At 37.3% G+C, this 21525-nt stretch overlaps 1 protein-coding gene across 1 annotated transcript in view; it reads left to right on the forward strand.

The window, feature by feature from the left end:
• Positions 1-19731, forward strand: part of NDUFS4 (NADH:ubiquinone oxidoreductase subunit S4) — an 849665-nt gene extending 829934 nt beyond the window's left edge. The window contains exons 5-6 of the mRNA XM_044064420.1: positions 19379-19439; positions 19686-19731. Coding sequence (XP_043920355.1) covers positions 19379-19439; positions 19686-19731 — 107 coding nt within the window. The remainder of the gene's footprint in view (positions 1-19378; positions 19440-19685) is intronic.
• The last annotated feature ends 1794 nt before the right edge of the window (positions 19732-21525 follow it).

Raw genomic sequence — 21525 nt, forward strand, 5'->3', positions numbered from 1 at the left:
TTCAGCCCCCAAGGTTTAGCAGGAACTGGCCATCCAAAAATTGGTCCTTTCCAGACTCCTCTAAATCTCAGAGAGGCAGGAATAGACGTTCCAGAGGCAGAAATCAATCCAGAGGAGGTGCCTACAGGGGACGCCAGTGGCAAGGCAATAACCAACGAGGCACAGATACAACCACTACCACTGCAACAGGACAATCACAGTGACTTGGCTCTGACACCGCCTACCAGGGAACAAATAGCAGCACCCTTAGGCGGAAAGTTAGCCTTATTTTCAAAAACTGGCACTATATCACAAGAGACAAGTGGATTTTGCAAACTATAGACCAAGGCTACAGGTTTCATTTCCACACCTTACCAGTAAAAAGAGGAATGCCAAACCTACCATCAAATCAAAAGACAGAAGCTCTAAAACAAATAGCTCAATTAACAAAGATGAGAGCTGTGGAAAGGGTACCACCTACAGAACAGGGCAAAGGATTTTACTCCAGACTCTTCCTAGTACCAAGAAAAGAGAAAAGTTGGAGACCTATTCTCGACCTGTCCGCTTTAAACACATTCATTATTGTTCCAAAATTCAAAATGCTGACCCTACAGCAACTTCTTCCCATGCTGGGCAAGGAGTATTGGCTGGTAACTCTAGATCTCAAGGAGGCATACCTGCACGTCCCCATACGACCAAATTGCAGAAGATACCTCAGATTTCTTGCAGGATCAGATCATTATCAATTCTCAGCATTGCCCTTTGGCTTATCTACTGCGCCCAGAGTGTTCACGAAATGCCTGGCATCAGTAATCGCTCATTGCAGGCTTCAGGGAATCCAAATTTATCCATACCTGGACGACTGCCTGATACAAGCGGACAACAAAAGCAAGCTGACACAAGACTTACAAAGAGTCATTTGCTTACTACAAGCCCTGGGATACACAGTCAATTTAAAAAAGGCAAGACTGATACCATCCCAAACAAGAACATTCTTGGGTGCAGAATTGGACACAGTAACAGAACAAACTAACAGCAAGGAAAGTACTGCAGGCCTTGGGCTTCATGGCATCCTGCATAATCCTGGTCCCCCATGCCAGACTGCATATGAGAAAGCTACAGTGGTACCTAAAGAATTTATGGTCTCAACACAGGCACAGCTTAGAAACCGAAATACCACTAATCCCATGCCTGAAACAAGAGTTCCTATGATGGGCTCAGGCATGCCAGTCAAACCCAGGTTTGTCCTTCCACAACATTCAAACAAGCCAAACCATCACAACGGATGCCTCAGACCTCGGTTGGGGGGCCCACATGCTGGACAACTGCATTCAAGGCTTATGGACTCCAGATCAGCTGCACCTGCACATAAATCAAAAAGAAATGCTGGCAGTAAAACTAGCAATCCAGAATTTCAGACCATTCCTCAAAGAAGGCCAATTGATGATAAGGACAGACAACACCACAGTCATGTGGTACATCAACAAACAGGGAGGCACTCATTCATACCCCTATGCCGAATGGCTCTGGACCTATGGAATATGGCTCTGAGCTACAACATTCAGTTACAGGCAATATTTGTACCGGGAAAAGAAAACATCCTAGCAGACATGTTAAGCAGAACTACCTCGGATGCTCACGAATGGATGCTACACCGGACATCTTCAAGGCCATCACAAAGAAATGGGGAATGCCACAAATAGACCTATTCGCATCCCCACTCAATCACCAGCTCAAGAAATTCTGCACAAGGACATACCACCCACTTGCTTGGAAGGTGGACTCTCTATCCTTCAGTTGGAAAGGCCTGACAGCATATGCATTTCCACCTCTTCCTTTGATGCACAAGGTACTACTGAAAATCAAAGAGGAACGTCCAAGGATAATTCTGATAGCTCCAAATTGGCCAAGTCAACATTGGTATCCATTGCTGAGGAGCATGTCTCTGGGGGGAAACGTGGACACTACCCCTGATTCCTTTGATGTTAACTCAGAGCGACTACAACATCCTGCATCCAAACCTGAAAACTCTGCAACTGACTGCCTGGAACATTACATAAGAACAACTAACCCAGATTTATCCTTGAGGCCCGCAGACCTTCAACAAGAAGGAACTATGCAGGAAAATGGAAAAGGTTTGTCATTTGGAGTACTGAAAGAGGGAAAGATGTGTCAAAGGTAGATATTGCCAACATCCTGGAGTATTTGGCAGAGCTTCTCCATACAGGCCTGTCCTATTCCTCCATCAAGATACATGCATCAGCTATTTCTGCAGAATACAGCCGATCCCCTGTCTTCTCACATCCTCTACTCAGGCAGTTCCTGAGAGGAATTAAGAATGTAAAACCTCCTAGGAAACCACCATTACCAGCATGGGACTTGAACTTTGTGCTAGAAAAATTGACACTCCCTCCATTCGAACCAGCAGCAACAGCAGATCTTCAACACCTATCCTGGAAAACTGCTTTCCTACTGGAATTACTTCAGCAAGAAGGGTTTCGGAACTACAGGCTTTAATGGCAGTACAACCCTTCCTAATCTTCCATCAAGATAGTGTCCATGAGAACTAATCCTACATTTATGCCTAAGGTGGTATCCAGAGTGTCTCTAAACCAGGCAATCCACCTACCTACCTTCTTTCCCAATCCACAGAACAGGGGGGAAAGACTGCTGCATACCTTGGAATGTACATAGACAGTTGCGCTACTACCTGGACAGAACCAAGGGCAATAGAAAAACTGACCAGCTTCTAGTAGCTTATGCAACAGGAAGGGAAGGAAAAGCAATTTCCAAACATCCAGTCTCCAAGTGGATAGGAAATTGCATAAGATTCTGTTACTCCTACCATGGAAAGCAAATTCCACAGAACATAAGGCCTCATTCTACAAGGGCTACAGCCACTACCACAGCTTTCTTACGAGGAGTGGCTACCAAGGACATTATTGAGGCTGCTACTTGGACCTCCGTGCATACATTTGCCAAGCATTATAACTTACCTCTATACTCTAGATCCCGAGCAGGGTTTGCCACTGCTGTTTTGCAAGGGATCCTAACTACACCATAATTCTTCTTCCTCCTCCCCTAGTTTGGCTATGGTATTCTACCCATTTGTAAGGACTGCAGATGCATCCTTGAAGGACATAGTACAGTTTTGTACCTACCATAAATGTAGATGTCCGAACAGGATAGCATCTGCAGTCAGGATTACCCACCCTCCTTCCCCTCTGTGGTACTCCTAGGGTATTTGCCCACCTAATAGCTAACTGGGGGGGATCTCTTATGGTGTATTTGTTTGTATATATGTACATACATGCTTATTTTTTGTGTTTGCCTTCTACTTTTTTGGAAACATTGGCATTTACCCAAAAATTTTGCTTTCCAAGAGGGCAACTGGCATCTGGGGCAAGAAACACTGAGGAAAATGGCATCGGCTGATGCCTTTATACCCGAAGACCAGCAGAGATGACGTCGGGTGAAGTGCGACACCAGCCGAGGCCAGACCCAGACTTTGGAATCCAGCCGACCGAAGGGCTGCCTGACGACAGGACAACCCATTTGTAAGGACTGCAGATGCTATCCTGTTCGGACATCTACATTTATGGTAGGTACAAAACTGTACTTTTCCCATCCAATTGTCCAAGTTGCAGTTGAATTGAGTTAGGGAAGAGTTCAAAGTGTCCAAGGTTACTCCATCTAGATGGCTGTCTCTGTATTGATTTTTGCTGTGGTAAGTTTTATGAAATGTCACACGACATGCCAAAAGGCATTCTGCAAAGCCAGTGGTTACCTCTTTAGTTTCTTTTCATGAGTGTTTTAGTTGATGACATGTTGTTCTGCAACTTGGACTTAATGCATACTTTTGCAAAACAGTATAAGCCAGATGCAATCTCAAGGTCCAGGTAAGCCTTCAGGACTGCCATCATTCAGGACATCCTTTCTTGTTGTGCCGAAGAAGAATAGCTGGGGACATCTATAATTGAAGTGCACAGACTGGATTATGTAGGTTGCAACAGTTATTTACTTACCATAATGCCATATCTTTATTGTCCCTCTTCAGCAAACCCTCTCACATTCCCCCATCCTCTTATAAAGTGTCACAAGCTTAGACTGTTGCAGGAATAGATAACAGATGCAGTACAGAAATAGAAGAAGAAGAGCCCACCTTAGAAGAAGAAAGAACAGCTCTAAGGAAAATGAAGTCCGGGAAAGCAGCAGGCTCTGATGAGGTAATGGCAGATATGATCAAGATGGTGGGTGAGTTAGGGGAGAAATGGCACCCGAGGGTACTTACAGCAATATGGAGAAAGAGGCCTATCCCAGATGACTGGAGAACAAGTATTCTAGTGCCAGTGTACGAGAACAAAGGGAACATTCATAACTGTAGGCAATATAGAAGTATCAAACTCCTGTCACACTACATGAAATTTCTATATATGATTGATACTATAATCCACCATCAAGGACTGGGCTCAGATGCTTTTGCACTGCTTCTCAGCAAGTAAATTATGATGTGTGAAATAAAAGTTGTTTGAAAGTTATTTGAGGGTGCTCACCATAACTGTATTAATAAGATCATGTAGTACAACTCATCCCTGTTCTTCATATAAAGGTTTCTGTTGTGTGCTTTACACTTTACTGACTTCCATCAAGACAAATGCATAGATGTCTTATTGTGAGCAGTGACTAAAGTAGTTATGCTCAGCATTTCCTAGATTTAATATCATTGTCCTGGTCCTTACTAGCTTAGCTCCTCCCTGCACCCCACCTCACATCTCATCTGCAGTTAAATCTGGCCACAAATCTGTCATCTTCTCTGTCAGGCCTAGTGGTACCACTCCACCACCAAATGAGACCATGTTTAGGGACTTCTCCAAAGCAAAACTACACCTTATGGAATGCCTGTGCAGAATTCCCAACAGTCTCTTGCAAATGGACCCAGCTGAGAGGGTTGCCATATTCACCTCTGACATTTACCAGCACCTAATTGTCTGCATAGAAAAGTCATCACCCAGTTGTCTTGTATGTGACAGTAAATTCAGGAATAAACTTTGGTGCTTGAACTTTATATTAATAAACTGGACAACAAAAGAAAGAAAATAATGAAAAGTTGCAAGAGGCTACATGGCCCAGATGACTGAGAACAGCAACTGGTGAAAATTCTGTGACTGAAAACTTTTCTCTGACAGAAAATCTAATAAAAAAGTAGAATTTGGAGATATATGATAGTTATTTATATTCTCTAATAGTAATAGAAAAAAATTATAACTAGAAGTTCTTCAAAAGTGGTAATTTTTCTCTCAGAATTTGATTTGCTTGGTTAAGAGAAGAGACTTCAACGTGGCCACTCGGAAAAGAAAAACAAAACATGGTACTCTGGATTCTTCTGTTAAAAAGATATCCAGTCAGTAATATGTAGCATGAAGGGTATATTACTAAAACTGGACACTAAAATAGAAAGTTTCAAAGAAAAATCCAGAAAAAAGATGGAACATTTGTGCATCTTGTTTCATAAGAGTTTCTAAATTGGCAGTAAAGAAGAAGCTTTAAATGACCACAAGGGGAGCGTAACTGAAGGTGAGTCTCAGACTGAATTATTTTTAAAACAAAATAACTGGCTAATAGATAAAGTTGATTGAAAGGGTACATAAATCATTGAGAATATCTTCAAAGAATGAAGGCTAACCACCACATTCAGTACAGTAAACTCTCGGTTAACCGGCACCCATAGGGATCGGTGATGTGCTGGATAACTGTAGTTTTCTGGTTGCTTGAGAGTTACTATTAAAAATAGGCCTGACTAGTACTGTATCCTATAATATTTGTTTGGTTTGACTTGTTTTCAGTTTGGGAAGAGAGGGAATTTATTCCTGTCTTCCGTTTTAAAACTCTCAAACTCTAAAAACATAAGGTATGTTTCTGTGGGGGTGGGGGGGGGGGGTGAAACAAAAAGTGCAACACATGAAAATTGTATTGTATTTCTTCGATTTTTTTTCTGGTTGCTTGAGTTCTAGTTAACTGAGAGTTTACTCTAATTAAGATTCTGTCCAGCATGGAAAAAGACCAAATATTAAAAACAGCATGGTCCAGGCCACCTATTAAAATAGATGCGCATGTAGTCAGATTTGACCATGACTATTCTAGTAATGAGTAAAAATGAAGTCCTGCACAATTGCCACTGATTAAAGAACTTAAAAAGAACACTATTTAAGCTACTTTAGTGTTTTCTGCAAAGATGAAAATATTCCTTTCTGAAGGAATTAAAATCTTTGATGCACTGAATGAAGTATCTACATTTGTTAATACAAATGAAATCCTTAACAACACTGAAGAAATGGACTGGAATGCTGTTTATTTGAAGAGGCAGAGTGAGCCGAATTCATGGAAAACTGCATCTAAAATTAAGCGTATTTATTTTCTGATTGATGAATCTTTATTTTTTGAACAATAGATTTACTGTCTAAATGGTTATTTAGGACTTTAAGCTTCAAACTATATTAAGCATGTATTTGTTTTAAACGAAAACATTTTACATGAGAAGCAATATAAATAGTCTTACTATATTTATAGTGACAGACTTGGCATTTTTCATATAAAGTTATTATAAATGCGTTTCTAAATGTTAAAGAAATGTTTACTGTATGCAAATTTAATTAAATTATAATTAATAGATGTGGTAACTTTATTACTATACAAGAGAAGAATTTTATTTGTTTTAACTTTACCCAGTATATGCATTGCTAGGTCAAATGAATGTTAGATTAGAAAGTGCTGGCAGTTATTTTTTCTTTGTTCTTGTGTAACACATCATGGGTCATTTATGAAACAGCACTTAACTAAATCATTCTTTTGATCTTGAAGTTTTTTATGTGAAACTGCATTATTCTTGCCTGCTTTAATTCCCACCTGCCTCTCTGGCTGTTTTGGTGAAAATTCAGGTCCTAGAAGAGTTCAAAAGTTCATCACTGATGTTTATGAAAGCAGGAAGTGTGTGAAGCACAGCCATAATGTTGAGAAGAGATTTGAACTTATGTTCAAGTGTGTATGTGAGAAATCTGCTCAAAATAATATTTATTTTTTAAATAATTAATCTTGAAGAATTGGAGATTGTCAATTTAAAATCTATATTTTTTGCAGATGATATTTTACTAACTGTAGGAGATTTAATTTATTCAGTCAAAGAAATAGATGAGGAAATTGAACATTTTCAGTTAGTATTGCTGCTAAAATGTAATAATAAAACAAAGTTTAGTGTTAACTCAATTACTATATAGTAAGTTTAAAGATAAATATAAATGTAATTGGGAATGAAAAAAACTAAAATAGGAATAAAAATCTAATCAATCTGTGAGTAAGGTTATTAGTAATAATTTTGAAAAAAAGTAATTGGTGTGCTTATTAAAATGGAATGATGTTTTTTTTTATGTTTGAGAATAGGTTAGTACTTATTAAAATGGCTAGGGGGTAGCTATTCTATTTAAATCTGGGTTACAGTTAACCACGTATGACTGTAAACCACCTCTAGATTCCATTGCAGAAATTCTCATCTCCAAACTTCAACTTAACAATGCCAAATCCATCTATATTATCTGTATCTATCTACCTCCTGGTAATAACAGTACCACCTTAGAAAATATCCTTTGCTGGCTATGTCAACACCTGCCCCAAGAAACCATAATCCTAGGGGATATAAACATTGATTGGAATTGCTGTCCACATTAACCTATATGTTTTTTCTCAAACCATTACCTCCCCCACCAAGATAGACAAACCTAACAAGAAAGTAAGCACATTAGACTGGATTCTCACAAATAACCATCCTCAGATGTATGAATCTGGAGCCCTCCCTGATGACATAAGCGACCATAAAACCAATGCTCCGATTCCAACTACGATCAGGAATGTCAGATCCAAGAAGAACTTTAACCCTGATCTCTTCCAAAGGGAACTAAGAGCATGCAATTGGTCTCCCTTAAGATACTTCCCTTGGGAAGAAGCTGTTAAATACTTTAATTCTGCCTTCCTAGCCATTCTCGACCACCATGCACCAACCTGTTCAATTAGAATTAATACGAAATCCGCCCCATGGCTTTCAAAAAAAAACAAACATAAAATCCATCTCAGAAATAAATACTGGGCCAAATGGAGAATGACTAAGAACCCTGTAGACCAACAAAATTTTAGATAGCTAAGAAATGACACTAAGAAAACTACACTGTCTGATAAAAGAAACTAATACCTACAATTTCAGCAGGCTAACTATAATAACCCACAAAAATTCTGGGCAAGCATTAACTAGTTACCACATCCAGGTCAATCCATTGCACCAAACCCACAAAACACAGACCAGGAAAATCCCATGCATACTGCCAATGCCTTCAATACATTTTTCACTTATGCTATCCAAACACTAGCCAGTCAGCTATCACCCAATAACTTCACTTTACCTTCCTATAACACAACCCCACCCTCTCCATTTCTCTTCCAACCAGTCCCAACAACACACACATTTTTACCGTTATACAAAAACTGAAACCATGCTCTCCTTCAGCAGACCCCGACTACCTGCTGAATATCTACAGAAATCAGCCAAGGCTAATGCCTACCCTACTTCCATTCTGATCAGTAGAACTATTAGTGAAGGTCACATCCCTAGCATCTGGAAAGTGTCCCATATTATCCCCCTTCATAAAGGTGGAAACTCCACTGAATTCTCTGACTACCGTCCCATAGTCCTTCTTTCTCCTTTGGCAAAGATCATGGAGAAATGCATCCATAGGCAATTGCTAGGCCACCTAATCCAAAATAACTTACTTTCCAGCTGTAAACATGGTTTCAGACCTTCCCACAGGAGTACCACTGCCCTCCTTTCCTTTACTGATTGTATTAACAAAAACCGAAACTTTAATATGCTTTCCTCTGCACTATTTATCGATCTGTCCAAAGCATTCAATATGGTAAATCACCAAATTGTCATACATATCCTCAAATCCTTGTCATTAGATACACTCTCTATAAAATGATTCCAGTCCTACTTAGCTAAAAGACAACAGGCTGTGCTTTTGCACAACACTCTTATCTACCCACATGTCCGTTAACCTTGGTGTCCCTCAAGGGTCCATATTAGGACCTCTCCTTTTCTCCATATTTATCAACAACCTTTATCTAGCAATCCCCCAAGCTACATGCATACAGTACACTGATGACTCCACACTTCTATGCTCAGCCACATCCACTTCTGAACTTCACTCCCTTACCCAAAAAATTTTTAACACAGTTGAACAATGGTTCACACAGCGTTGCCTTCTCTTGAACCCCCCCAAAAAACTAAACTCTTCCTTTTCAATCCTTCTCATAAGTCCTCTCCTATAGATTTTTCAGTTACATCCACTAATGGTACCATTATATCACCAGACCCAACTACCGAACCACTTGGTATCACCATCGACAACCACCTTAACTTTGACATCCACATCAACAATACTATAAAAACTGTTAACAAAAAACCTGGCGCTCTCTACAGGATTAAACCCTTCCTTTCACCTACAGCCAGAACAACTATTACGCACACTCATCTAATCTCTACACTCCTCTATGCCTCATCCATTTTCACTAATCTAAGAATAACCTCAACAAAATGGAAACCTCCTACAATAACATTGCCAGATTTGCTACAGGCAACCCGTTTAGAACCCACCATTGCTTTAATTTAAAGCAGCTAGAATGGCTGGAACTACAGAATCTGCTTAAATACCACCAACTAACCATTGCCCATAAGACTGTTTATCAACCTTCCAATACTCCTATTCTATCTATCCTCATCACCCCCTATAATAATCTGAAGTCCTTACGTTCATCTCAGAAACTTCTAGTAAACACATCTAAATCTAACAAAATGGTTGGGGATTCTCTCTCCTCTTATACTGTTGGAAAATCCTGGAATCTTCTCCCCAGCGACCTTTCCTTACTTTCCTCTATATCACTCTTCAAAAACAGACAAACTTTTCCTCATAGCACACTGGTTATGCCCCTCTACTAAGCCTGACTAGTTATCTATTCTATCCAAAATATGCTCTGCCTACCCTAGACTTCTCATTAACTGTTCTGTCTTCCTTATTAACAACAATTACCATTTCCTTCTGTATTTCATTATTTCCATCCCCTGTGGATACTTATTATTGGGAAAACTCTTTATCAATATAATTATACATTAAACGGTCTCTTTTTTTTTAATTATGTATGGTACCTTCGTTGAAGGTTGTGCATCAGGGCTGGTAACTCTGCACGTAAAAATCAACTACCAATCATTAGCAGACCGGAGTTCCGCTGTGGCGACCCCTAACCGGGAAAAGCCTAAAGTCACTACATTGTACCTGTATGTTGTATTGTACCTGCAATTTACACTGTTGTGATTTCTGTCCTCACTGAATATTTGTGTTAATCTGAAATGTCTGTTACATATACAACTGATGTTATCTGCTGTGTTTTATTTATTTATTTATTTTATCATGGAGTACATCTCCCCGGGCCTCTACTGAAAATGGACATATATCCAGTTAGACTAGCCCGGTCAACAAATGTAAAATAAAATAAAAATCCAAGCTTGTTTATTGCATTCAGCAGCTTTAATACCTGACAAAAAAAAAACTTTTAAGGAAAATGAAAAAAAAAAATGTTTGTCATTTTTATGGTACCCTAAAAGCCAATAATTGTTTATAGAAATCATATAAGATTATGCAAATGTGGTGATATTAGCTTCCCAGGTGTAGAATATTACTCTATCGCTGCAAATTTTAACTCTATTGTACCATCCAGGGACAGATTATACTAATTATAAGTTTATTGAATATGATAAATTAGAAATATGTAGTAATCCTTTCGTCTGATTAACAAAATTTACCTTAAAAGGAAGTTCATTTCAGCATTAGACTGCACATATGAAGTCATTTCTTAAAACAGTTAAGACATTTGTTTTTAAAACTCCAATTAATATCAAAATGGAAGCTTTCCCATTGCACACACCTCTAGTTTTAAGGAAACTCAGAGCAAGGCTAAAATTAATTTACTAAAGAGGAATGGATTAGTATTATGGTCTGATTGCTTTGAAAAAGAAAAAGCCAAGCTAAGTCCCCAGAATATTTAATGAAAGAAAATAAGTTGGATGAATCTGCTAACCAGTTAATATTATCCAGTGTAAGAAATTAAATGAATATATGGATACTATGAGTGAAGAGAAACTGAACACTATTCCCCCCACTATATGAATGCTATTATCAAAGGTAGATTCAGCTTCATAGGAAACGTATCCGTGTTATACAAGTTCATTGTAAATAATAATTTTGGTGTAAAAGTCTGGAACATTTTTAGATGGTAGTGGATTGAGTGCGTCAGTAGATGTTAAGCATAACATTTTGTTACATAACTGTGTTAGTCAACTTCTTCAAGTTTATACCAGAAAGTTTTTATGTAGAAATATGTTCACAGAATGTTTGTTACTTAAAAATGTTCTTTAAACAGTGAAGAATTGGAAAAGCAAAAGCTATAGTAATATGTGCTGTTTTCGATATGTATCTTGTTTGCATTTTACTGAATGTTAATAGCTTATGCTGCAGTGTTATTAACCCCAACTGTATGTATTTGTGGATGGGAATAAGATTAGACATTTGTTGCTGATTAAAATAGTTTACATGTGTTAAGAATAATGAGAACCTTACAGAAGAGATTAGCAGCTGTTGTATGTTGTGAATTGTCATTTTCACATGGTGTAATTTAATACCAGTGTCAGGATGTGAAACTCATCAGAATAACGGTACACACTTGCTAAAGATACACATCTAAATTAGGCATGAATTTTATATATAGTCAAGATTGCATATAATACTAGAGTTAATAATAAACACCTTATGAATAATATGCAGAAATCAGTAATTTAAGAAATATACACAAATGGTGCAATCTCTAATGGACAGCTAATGATTAAATAGCTCTTCAATGAGAGTTTTTAGGAATGCAAGTTATAAAAAATAAGGTTAGAATATCAGTGGATAAGACAGAAAAAATTGAGTAGCAAACTGCTCATCTGTATTGTATATACCTGCATATGTCAGAAGTATGAATGTATAAGGTCCCATTTAATTTACACAGAAAATTGCATTTAAAAAATATTCAAAGAGATCCTGAAAGCTGAAATCGGAAATACGGTTACTTGAAGCTGCTTTTTGCATATTTTATGTCACTGGATTCTCTAAGACTACCTGAAATAACTAATTTCTTAAGTCACAGCTGAAATGCAAGTGTTTTATTGCTGACTCAATTCATTCATTTTGATAGAAAATAATGTAGATTTTTGAAGATGTTTGGAAATGGGAAAGGAAAAAGAGGATTGAAAGGAGCACTTTGTAACTTTTAAATACAGTTTGTCTCTTTTGGCTTTTCCCGGTTAGGGGTCGCCACAGCGGAACTCCAGTCCGCTAATGATTGGCAGTTGATTATTTTTTACGTACCGGCTTGACAGGCCTGACGCACAACCTTCAACGAAGGTACGCCCATTCACGCATGTCTACACGCAGAAGACGCTCTAGCTGAAAATCGAACCGGACAGCGTCTTGCTGTGAGGCGACAATGCTACCGCAGCACCACCACCGCGGGTTAACTTTTAAATACAGTATAGGTTGCAAATTTTTTTGATTGAGTAGCAAGATATTCCCTTTGACCTTAGTAATGTACATTTTTTTATGAATTAGTCAAAAGTTTTTTTTAGATATTGTGATATTTATCATAGTAAGCATTGCACGAATTTAAGATCTAGATAGTTGTACCTCTACAATTAATTCAGAGCTTTTAAGAGTTAGCAAATATGTATATATCTTTTAGTGTAATGAATGTGTATGCATTGATTTTCCTTTTGTACAGTAGTTTGGTAAGATTTAGATTGCCTCTCACCAGTAAGTTTATCTCTTCATATCCCTCTGTCTTCTACTTGTTAAATATTTAGTTAAATATTAAATTAGCAAATAATTTAGGAATATTTAATAAATAACTGTACTACTTTGTATTGGTATGTATTACACTATTTCTCAGATTATTATTTGTGATTAATAGAAGAACTTATAGTAATGGGGAGAAATCATTTTAAATGGCAAATAAGTTAGTGGTCTTTTTTTAAATTATATATAATAATTATTTGTAAGTCATGGTAGCTTTTGGCTAGTTTTTGATTACCTTTTAGGTCTTGGTTGGTAGAAAGATAGTTTGGTAGTTTGATAGGCAGACTAGGGAACTTTGGTATCCATGGTAGGTTGTGTTTTATTAGTAATACATATAATTACAGCTGTAGACTTGTCTGTTTTTATTTTTGAGTTTTAGTAGTTTAGTTTGTAGAAATGAATTCAGAATATGGGGAATGTTAAGATAGAGTTGGAGGAATGCATTTAAGAGTGTTCTATACAGCTATATAAATGTGGTGGATGTATGTGCCATATCTCTTGGTAAAAGAAATCTCAAATACATAGTATAGATAGATTTAATCTGTTGTCTAATAAATTAAATGGATTAAATAATGGCAAGAAAAGAAAGTCATTAATGAGATATTCAAAAATTAAATAGCAGAGTCATCATATTCTTGCAAGAGAGTCACCTGATAAGATAGTCATTATCTAAATAACTTGGGTGATCATAGGAAATTATTAGGCTAATGGTCGTAGGGCTCTTTCAAGCCTATGTTTCCATAATCAGCACTTATTGCCCCTGTCCAAGAGAGAGAGGCAGGTGGAACCCCTGAGGTGAATTTTATGGTTACCCATCCAATCGTCCAGATTGCGCTTGGAGGTCCAAGAGGTGGTCTGCTTAACATGGATTGGGAGTCTTTTCCACAGGAGTGGTAACCTCTGGAGGACAAATCTGTCCCTCCAGCAGGTTCAGTCAATGTCACGTATCAGGTTAAGGTCTTTTAAGCGAGTAACACATGAGCTATTAAACTTATGGAAATGCAGCATTTCCAATAAAGCAGAGTCAGAGATTGCCTTTATACGCAAGGCAGAAATTGCTTCTGAGTAGTCTGTATGAAATGGAGTAAAATGACAGTGATTTCAGCCAATCCACATAGGACAGATGCTGAAGACCTTGAATTCTCCTCGTGAGGAACTTATGTGGTCTCTCCAATTGCTGCAGATACCTGGAAAGATACATACCAAAAGGGGCGTTGCACTCAATTATTGGCCTGATGAGAGAAAAGTACAGGGAGATTATAGCTTCTCTTTTTTCTGGAGGCAGTGGCGTTACGTATGAGATGAGCAGTATAGCATGCCCTTCTTATCACTGTGGATACCTGGTGATCAAAGGTAAGGTTGCTGTCAACCTGTGGGCCCAGGTCTCTCACCACTGAGTGCGTGCTTTGGGTATTTCTATTGATGTGATAGCTGAAACATTGCTCTTACCCAAGGGGATGATGCATTTTTCTGCATTGAGTTTAAGGCCATGACGTTGGCACCAATAATTTGTTTACTTAAGACCCTGTTGTAGGATGTTGACATCGTTTGGGGAGTCTGACTGCTTCAAGTTTGCAATCCTCAGCAAACGGTCAGCCACAGACCTTTAGTTTTTGCTTGTACTTTGGAGAAATAGATTCCAAATCGTAGAACAGGGAGTGTTTCCAGTTTAGGCATGCTTCCTCTTACTTTTGGACAACAATTCTTCCCTTATTGTTAAGCCTGTTAATGACAGTTGTCCACCAGGCAGGTTCACTCTTCCTTGAAGAGCTTGTTTTGATCCTCTTAGGTAATGCCACATCAGTGCAGTTATACAAATGTTTGTAAAAAACATTGGTGTAGGACTGTGCATAGTTGCCAGTTCCATATGAGGGGGGAGGTGAGGTGAAGCTATTTATACCATCCCTTAGAAGGATGTAATCTGCTTTGGCGAAGCTTTTTAGTTTAGTTGCTGGTTGGGGGGGGGGGTCCGGTGTGATAGTTATTTTGAAAGGGACTGATTTGTGGTCAGATCCGACAAGGGAAGACTTCATAGTAGGGGTGTTACAGTGATCCCCCATATTGGTAAGCACCAGATCCAAGGCGTTGGTAACCCCTAGTTGGGGTGTCCACCAGCTGGTCCAGGGCATTGGAGTTATTGAACTCGAGGAATCTTTGGCCAAGCGAGTTTGACCACGAGTAATTTACCCATTCAGTGGATGGGTAATTAAAATCACCCATAACCATGGTGTTCGGATGTATCTTGATGGATTCCAGTAGATCTAAGTAGGCAGAGTGGGTGCCTTGATTCATGGAGGGGGTTTTGTAGCTGGCAATGACTTGAGTAGGTGTCCTACCAACAGTTGGTTGCAACAGAAGTGTCTGCAGGGAATCAATGCTGTTTAACCAATCTGGAGGTATGTTGATCTTTAATGAATATTGCTACATCATACACCGTCTCCTTTAGTTTTCACACCTTCCATTCATGGTCTGAAAGTGTGGTAGGAGTTGTAACCTGGTATGGCTGGGGGTGTTCTCCACAGCCTTGAGCCAGTTCTTCATGACTGCACAGTTGGTAGCATCTTCCAAGCTGAAGACTGCTTCCAGTGAATGCAGTTTCATGCTAATACTCCTAGCATTTAGTAGCATAATCTTGAGGTTGTTTTTTATGACATTTTTACATCAGGAGTTTTGTCCTTGTGACTTTGCCCAAAAAAGGCACTATGGGGGTAGCAAGAGCCTTTGCCAGTAGCCGAAATCCCAAAGGTTGACAGACCATCTCTGTCAAAGCAACGAGGCATATCAGTCATATCATCCCAGGCTGACAGAAACTGGATCCCCTTAGAATGAAATGTTAACATCTACTTCTTTTAACAAAAAGAGGAGAACACCTGCTATACATTGGATAAAATCTACTGTAATGCCTAGGGTCATGGAATCTAGTAATGATCCCAATGAAATGTATACAATTGTAGTAATTCAGTAATTAAATATATAATGGCAAACTAGCTATTTTTTTTGCATCCCTGCAGTGTGTGTAAGAGTGGCTAAAGATCACTTAAACTTACTACAAAGTCATTGGAAGGGCTGTTTAATTTTAGCTGGAGATTTAAATGCATATCTAGTGTAGAAGATACTAGTGAACAGAAGAAAGCTAAAATTCTAGCATCAGCTAAAGCATTAAATAGATGGATCAGTAATAATCTAGTTGATTTAATAGTAAAAGCAAAAGATAAGTCATTGTTCTTTGCCCATTATTCTTATGCACATAGGATGTAAACTAGAATTGATAAGATTTATGCTTCCACAGATTTACTTAATAACGTTAATTATTTTAAAACCATTCCTTGTCCTTTAGCTGATCTTAATGTACTACAGTATTAACTGATATAAGGATCTTTCTGATTATTTATAGAATTCCAGTATGTATGATGAAATTAAAATAATTTAGGAATTGCTTTAAGGAACTAATTGAGAATTGTTTATCTTTGAATTATGATGAAAAGGTAAGTCATACTATGGGATTCCTTAAAATGCATATTAAAGATAGAATGGGAAAATGGTCTGGTTATATGAAAGAGTGTGATAGTTGCTGGAAATACCAGGTGACGTACACTAAGCAAAGTTTGAACAACAGGTGACGTACACTAAACAAAGTTTGAACAACAAACAAAGAAGTTAGACTGAAGTCATTTAAAAAATTAATGAAGTATCAAACAGTTGTAACATACAAAGTGGAGATAGCTTTAGAAAAGTTACAATTTCACAGTTGTGATAACTCCAAAATATCTTCACAGATTAGCAAATAGAAGTAAGATGTTAAGCAAAAGGAAACAAATCAATAATACCAGAAACGCTCAAACTAATAAATTACTTCAGACACCGAGGAAATGCTTAATGTTTTTTTTTTAAATTCCATGAGGATCTTAATAAAGATAAATATAATCCTGATTCCAAAACTGATACCTATTTAAAGAAGTGTTATTAATAAACTTAATGATCAGCAAATATCTCTGTTGAATAAGCAAAGATCTCTGTTGAATAAGCCTACTTACCCTACTAGAAGGTAAAGAAGCTTTGAAAAAAAAGTAAAGAAATGGAAAAGCCCCAGGGTTAAATGGTTTATAGTCTGCTTCCACTAAATATTTTAGAATTACGGAGTGAGGTTTTTAGGAATAATTCATTGTGTCAAAATTAATTCCTCCCTTGTGGAAATTTTCTGTAATCTCACCTGTCCTTAACTTATTCACTCCAGTGGAGCTCCGGAAGTTTGCACTGTAAATTCCAGTGGGCGGAGCCTAAGTCTTTTCATGGAATCAAATTAATGTCCTCACATTTCAAACGCTCATATCTCTGGAACCATAAGGATTATGAAAGAAGTATAAATGTTAAATTCTTCAGCACAAACTATTTTTATAGTGGTAGTATTCTTTATATTCTAGGTCTTAAACTGAATTTTGTAAGTCACAGTAAACACAGTAACTATTACATTTGTAATATTTTGTAAATAACTTGAAATATCTCCGCAACCACTCACGTTACACACATACTGTCAGCAACATTTTATTCATCTAACTGAGAGCTTTCCTATAAGGCTAAGGAGTTCTGTGGTGCTTGGTTATTGAGATATTTAGAAAAATGTGAAAATGATATCTATATAAATTAATATCATAAAAACAACAGTTGATATCTATTTACCTGCACTAGACACGAGGTCAAATATAGCATGGTTTTGGTATTATCGATGCAAATATGCACAAGCAATATTTGACGCCTAGAGGCATTAGTAGAAGTTAACTGCAGATGCACCTGGAGGCATCACTCGGACGTAATGATTTAAAAAGGATAAGGATAATAAGTTAGTTTCCTCATATAGACCTATTTTGTTACAAAATGTTTGCTTCCATCTTTGTTACAAGATTCAGAAATAGATTGATTAATCTATTGACTATAAATCTTTATTAATGTATGATTATATTAAAACGGTAGTAACAATCTAAGATGTAGAAAAAGGAATGAACACAATATTTGTCCTAATTACTGTAGATATTGAGAGAGCTTTTGAGTCTAGACTGGAACTACTTATTTAAAACTGTAGAAGTGCCTACATTACCAGAACATTTCATTGGAGTGTTCAAAAACTTGTGTAGAGATTTCAAAGCGTATATTAAAATTGGATCTTACATTTCTCAAGGATTGACTTTAAACAAAGGTACAAAACAAGGGTGTCGTCTCTATTATTTGCATTAGTTTTTCAGTCATTGGCTAACAGTATAAGAAACAGTGATAAAATTGATGTTTTTTTTCAATTAATAAAGATTGTCAATCTAAAATACAGCTTTATGCAGACAATATTTTGCTTAAGTATAGGAGATTTAAATTATTCAGTTGAAGAAATAGATGAGGAAATTGTAAAATTTCAAGAAGTGTCACTGCTGAAATTTAATAAAACAAACTTTACTGTTAAATCAGTTACTAGATAGTGAGTTTAAAGATAAACATAAATATAATGGGGAAGGGCAAGAATTAAATATTTAGTAATAAAAATCTATAAAGATGTGAGTAAGATTATTAATCACAATTCTGAAAAAAAGTGGTACTCCTTATTAAAATGGAATGATTGTTTTGCTTTTGAGGATAGGTTAGTATTTATTAATTAAATTAAAATTATTACATTTCCTAAGATTATTTCTGTGTGTGTATTTCTGTGTGTGTGCGTGTGTGTGTATATGTATGCATATATATATATATATATATATATATATATATATATATATATATATATATATATATATATATATATATACACACACACAAATATTGTATTCACTAGCTTTAATAGCTGACAAAAAGCTTTTAAAGAAAATGGAAAAAATGTTAACTTCATTCTTATAGTAAAAAGCTGGGAATAGAAATCATATTAGACTATGGGAGCATGGTTGTATTGGCTTCCCAGAAGTAGAATATTATTCTATTGCTGCAAATCTTAACTGTTATACCTGGTTAGACTCTGCTTTTATTAGTCAATGATATTCAGAAACAGATTATACTAAATAAGATTATTAAATATGATGTATTAGAATTGTGTAACAATCCTTTCATTTGGTTAATAAAACATACCTTAGAAGGAAATTAATTTCAATCTTTGCACTCTGCATATATGAAATAGTCTAAAAACAGTTAATATGTTTTTAAAAACCTATTGATTGTAAAATAGAAATGTTTGTGTTTTCCCATTGCGCACACATCTAGATTTATGGAAACTCAGAGTAGTGTTACAGAGAATTTCCTAAAAAGGAATGGGTTAGTATTGTGATCCATTTGCTTTGAAAAGGGGAAGGCTAAATCACCAGAATAGTTAATGAAAGATTATAAATTGGGTGAATCTGTTAATCGGCTTACTTTAACCATCAGTAAGAAACTAAATTAATTTGTAGGTGCTATGAGTGAAGAGAAACAGAGCACTATTCCTACATTATACGAGTGCTGTCATCAAAGGTAAGTGATCTACAAGAAGCTTGTCCAAATTGCATCCACAAGGAAGCTTGAACGCTTGTCCAAGTTATGAATAATAACTTTGATGCAAATTCTGGAACTTTTTAGATAGTAGTGGATTGAGTGACCCAACTGATGAGAATAAAAGTGTTACTTAAGTCAGTTAGTCAAACATCTTCACGTTTATAATGGAAAGTTTTTGTGTGGAAATAAGTAGAATGTTTGTTACCCTTTATAAATTTTTTTAAGTTTTGTAAAATTACTTCAGTTTGCTGGAGATGCAGTAAAGATGTAAAATATGATGGGGCACACGTTTTGTGAAAAATAAAATGTTTATTGGGGAGAATATTTTTAAGGGGTTACGGTCTGATAATTGTTCTTGAGCTAGATCAACAATACTAATGAATGTTCCACTTTTTCTCTATAAAAGCCAGACAACAGAAAATGTTTTGCAGTAGCTGGGAAAATTGTTATAAAAAATGGAAGTCTAACTCCGTTCCTATGATCAAAGAATTTCTAAATTTAGCCGCAGTGCTATGTAAAACTGTAAAATAAGCAATTAGAATAAGATCTGTAAATCATGCTAAGACATTTAGTTGTTGGGATAGCTTTGAAGTGTTGCTGTTGAAATACCAAGCTTCTTAATTTGTTAATTGTATTAGATTACTCTGATTCAGTGTATTTTTAGCATTGTGTAACAGTACATGATATTGAATTTTTTTATTTTCTGTGTCTGTATATTGATGCGATAAAAACTTTCTTTAAAAAAAATAAAAGGTTGCAAGAAAGCTTCAGCTCCGTACTCCAATACTACACTGTAATAGGCTCGCAATGGACTTAAAACATTCTTAGAAAATGTAAAGTACAGTATCTTAGGAAGTTACTAGCCTGTTGGCCCTGAGGCCCTTACAAGCCTAGCCAAGAATTTAGCCCTTGTTCCAACAAGTCAGTACTCAGAGACATTGGAATGCTAGGGGTGTATTTTCTGTTCCCCATCCCCGTTGTCCAGGTTGTGCTTAAAAAGGTTTGATGAGGTACTCTGCTTTACATGGAGAGGGAGAAAACGCCACAAAAGGGCAAGTCTCTGGGACACAACTCTGTCCCGCCATCAAGTCCTGTTGATGTCATAGACCAGGTTGAGGTCTCACATGCAGGTTACACGAGTGGAGCTTGACTTGCAGATGTGCAGCAGTCCCATCAGGGCAGGGTCTGAGATTGCTTTGTATGCCAGACAGAGGTCGCATCTGAGGAGTCTGTAGGAGACTAAGTAGAGGGACAGGGCTTTTAGCCTCTCTGTGTAGGGTAGATGTTTGAGGCCCTGGATTCTGTGGGTGAGGAATCTCTGTGGTCTCTTCAGCTGCTACATGTGCTTTGCAAAGTACGTGCCAAAAGGGCATTGTATTCAATAATCGGTCTTATAAGGGATGAATGCAGGGATGTTATGACCACCTTGTCCCTGGATGAGATACCCTTATTAATGAGGTGGGCCATGTAGAAAACTTTCCGTACAACAGCGGCAATATGGTGGTCAAAAGTCAGTACGCTATCAACCTGGGTTCCCAAGTCCCTCTTGACTGCGTGCTTAGTTCCTTATTATCAATGTGATAATTTGTGGGGATGTCCTTCTCCCCAAAAGGGATGACGATGCATTTTTTGGCATTCAGTTTGAGGCCATGTTTCTGGTACCAGTCATTTGTCTGGGTGAGACCCTCTTGGAGGATGTCCACATCATTAGAGGAATTGATGACAGCACCCAGCTTTTGCAGTCATCTGCAAACTTGGTCAGCCATAGCCTACTAGATTTGGCCTGCACCTCAGAAGTATACCCCAAACATCAGAGGCTCTAAAACCGATCCCTGGGGTACAGCGCTTGTTACGGCTCTACTACTTGAGGTGGCTTCCCCTATTTTGACTAGGTGGGTTCTATCAATAAGCCAGTTTGCAACCCATCTGGTAACATATGGATTGATTTCCAGTTCCTACTCTTTTGTGTTTTCATATTTAACATATGGATTGATGCCTGGTTGAGAGAGTTTATTATACCCGAGTGGGGAATAGTATCGAAGGCCTTGGCCAGGTCAAGGTAGGC

Source organism: Protopterus annectens, chromosome 2.part2 (genome assembly GCF_019279795.1).
Source record: "Protopterus annectens isolate FY-2018-M chromosome 2.part2, PAN1.0, whole genome shotgun sequence".
Taxonomy (NCBI): domain Eukaryota; kingdom Metazoa; phylum Chordata; order Ceratodontiformes; family Protopteridae; genus Protopterus; species Protopterus annectens.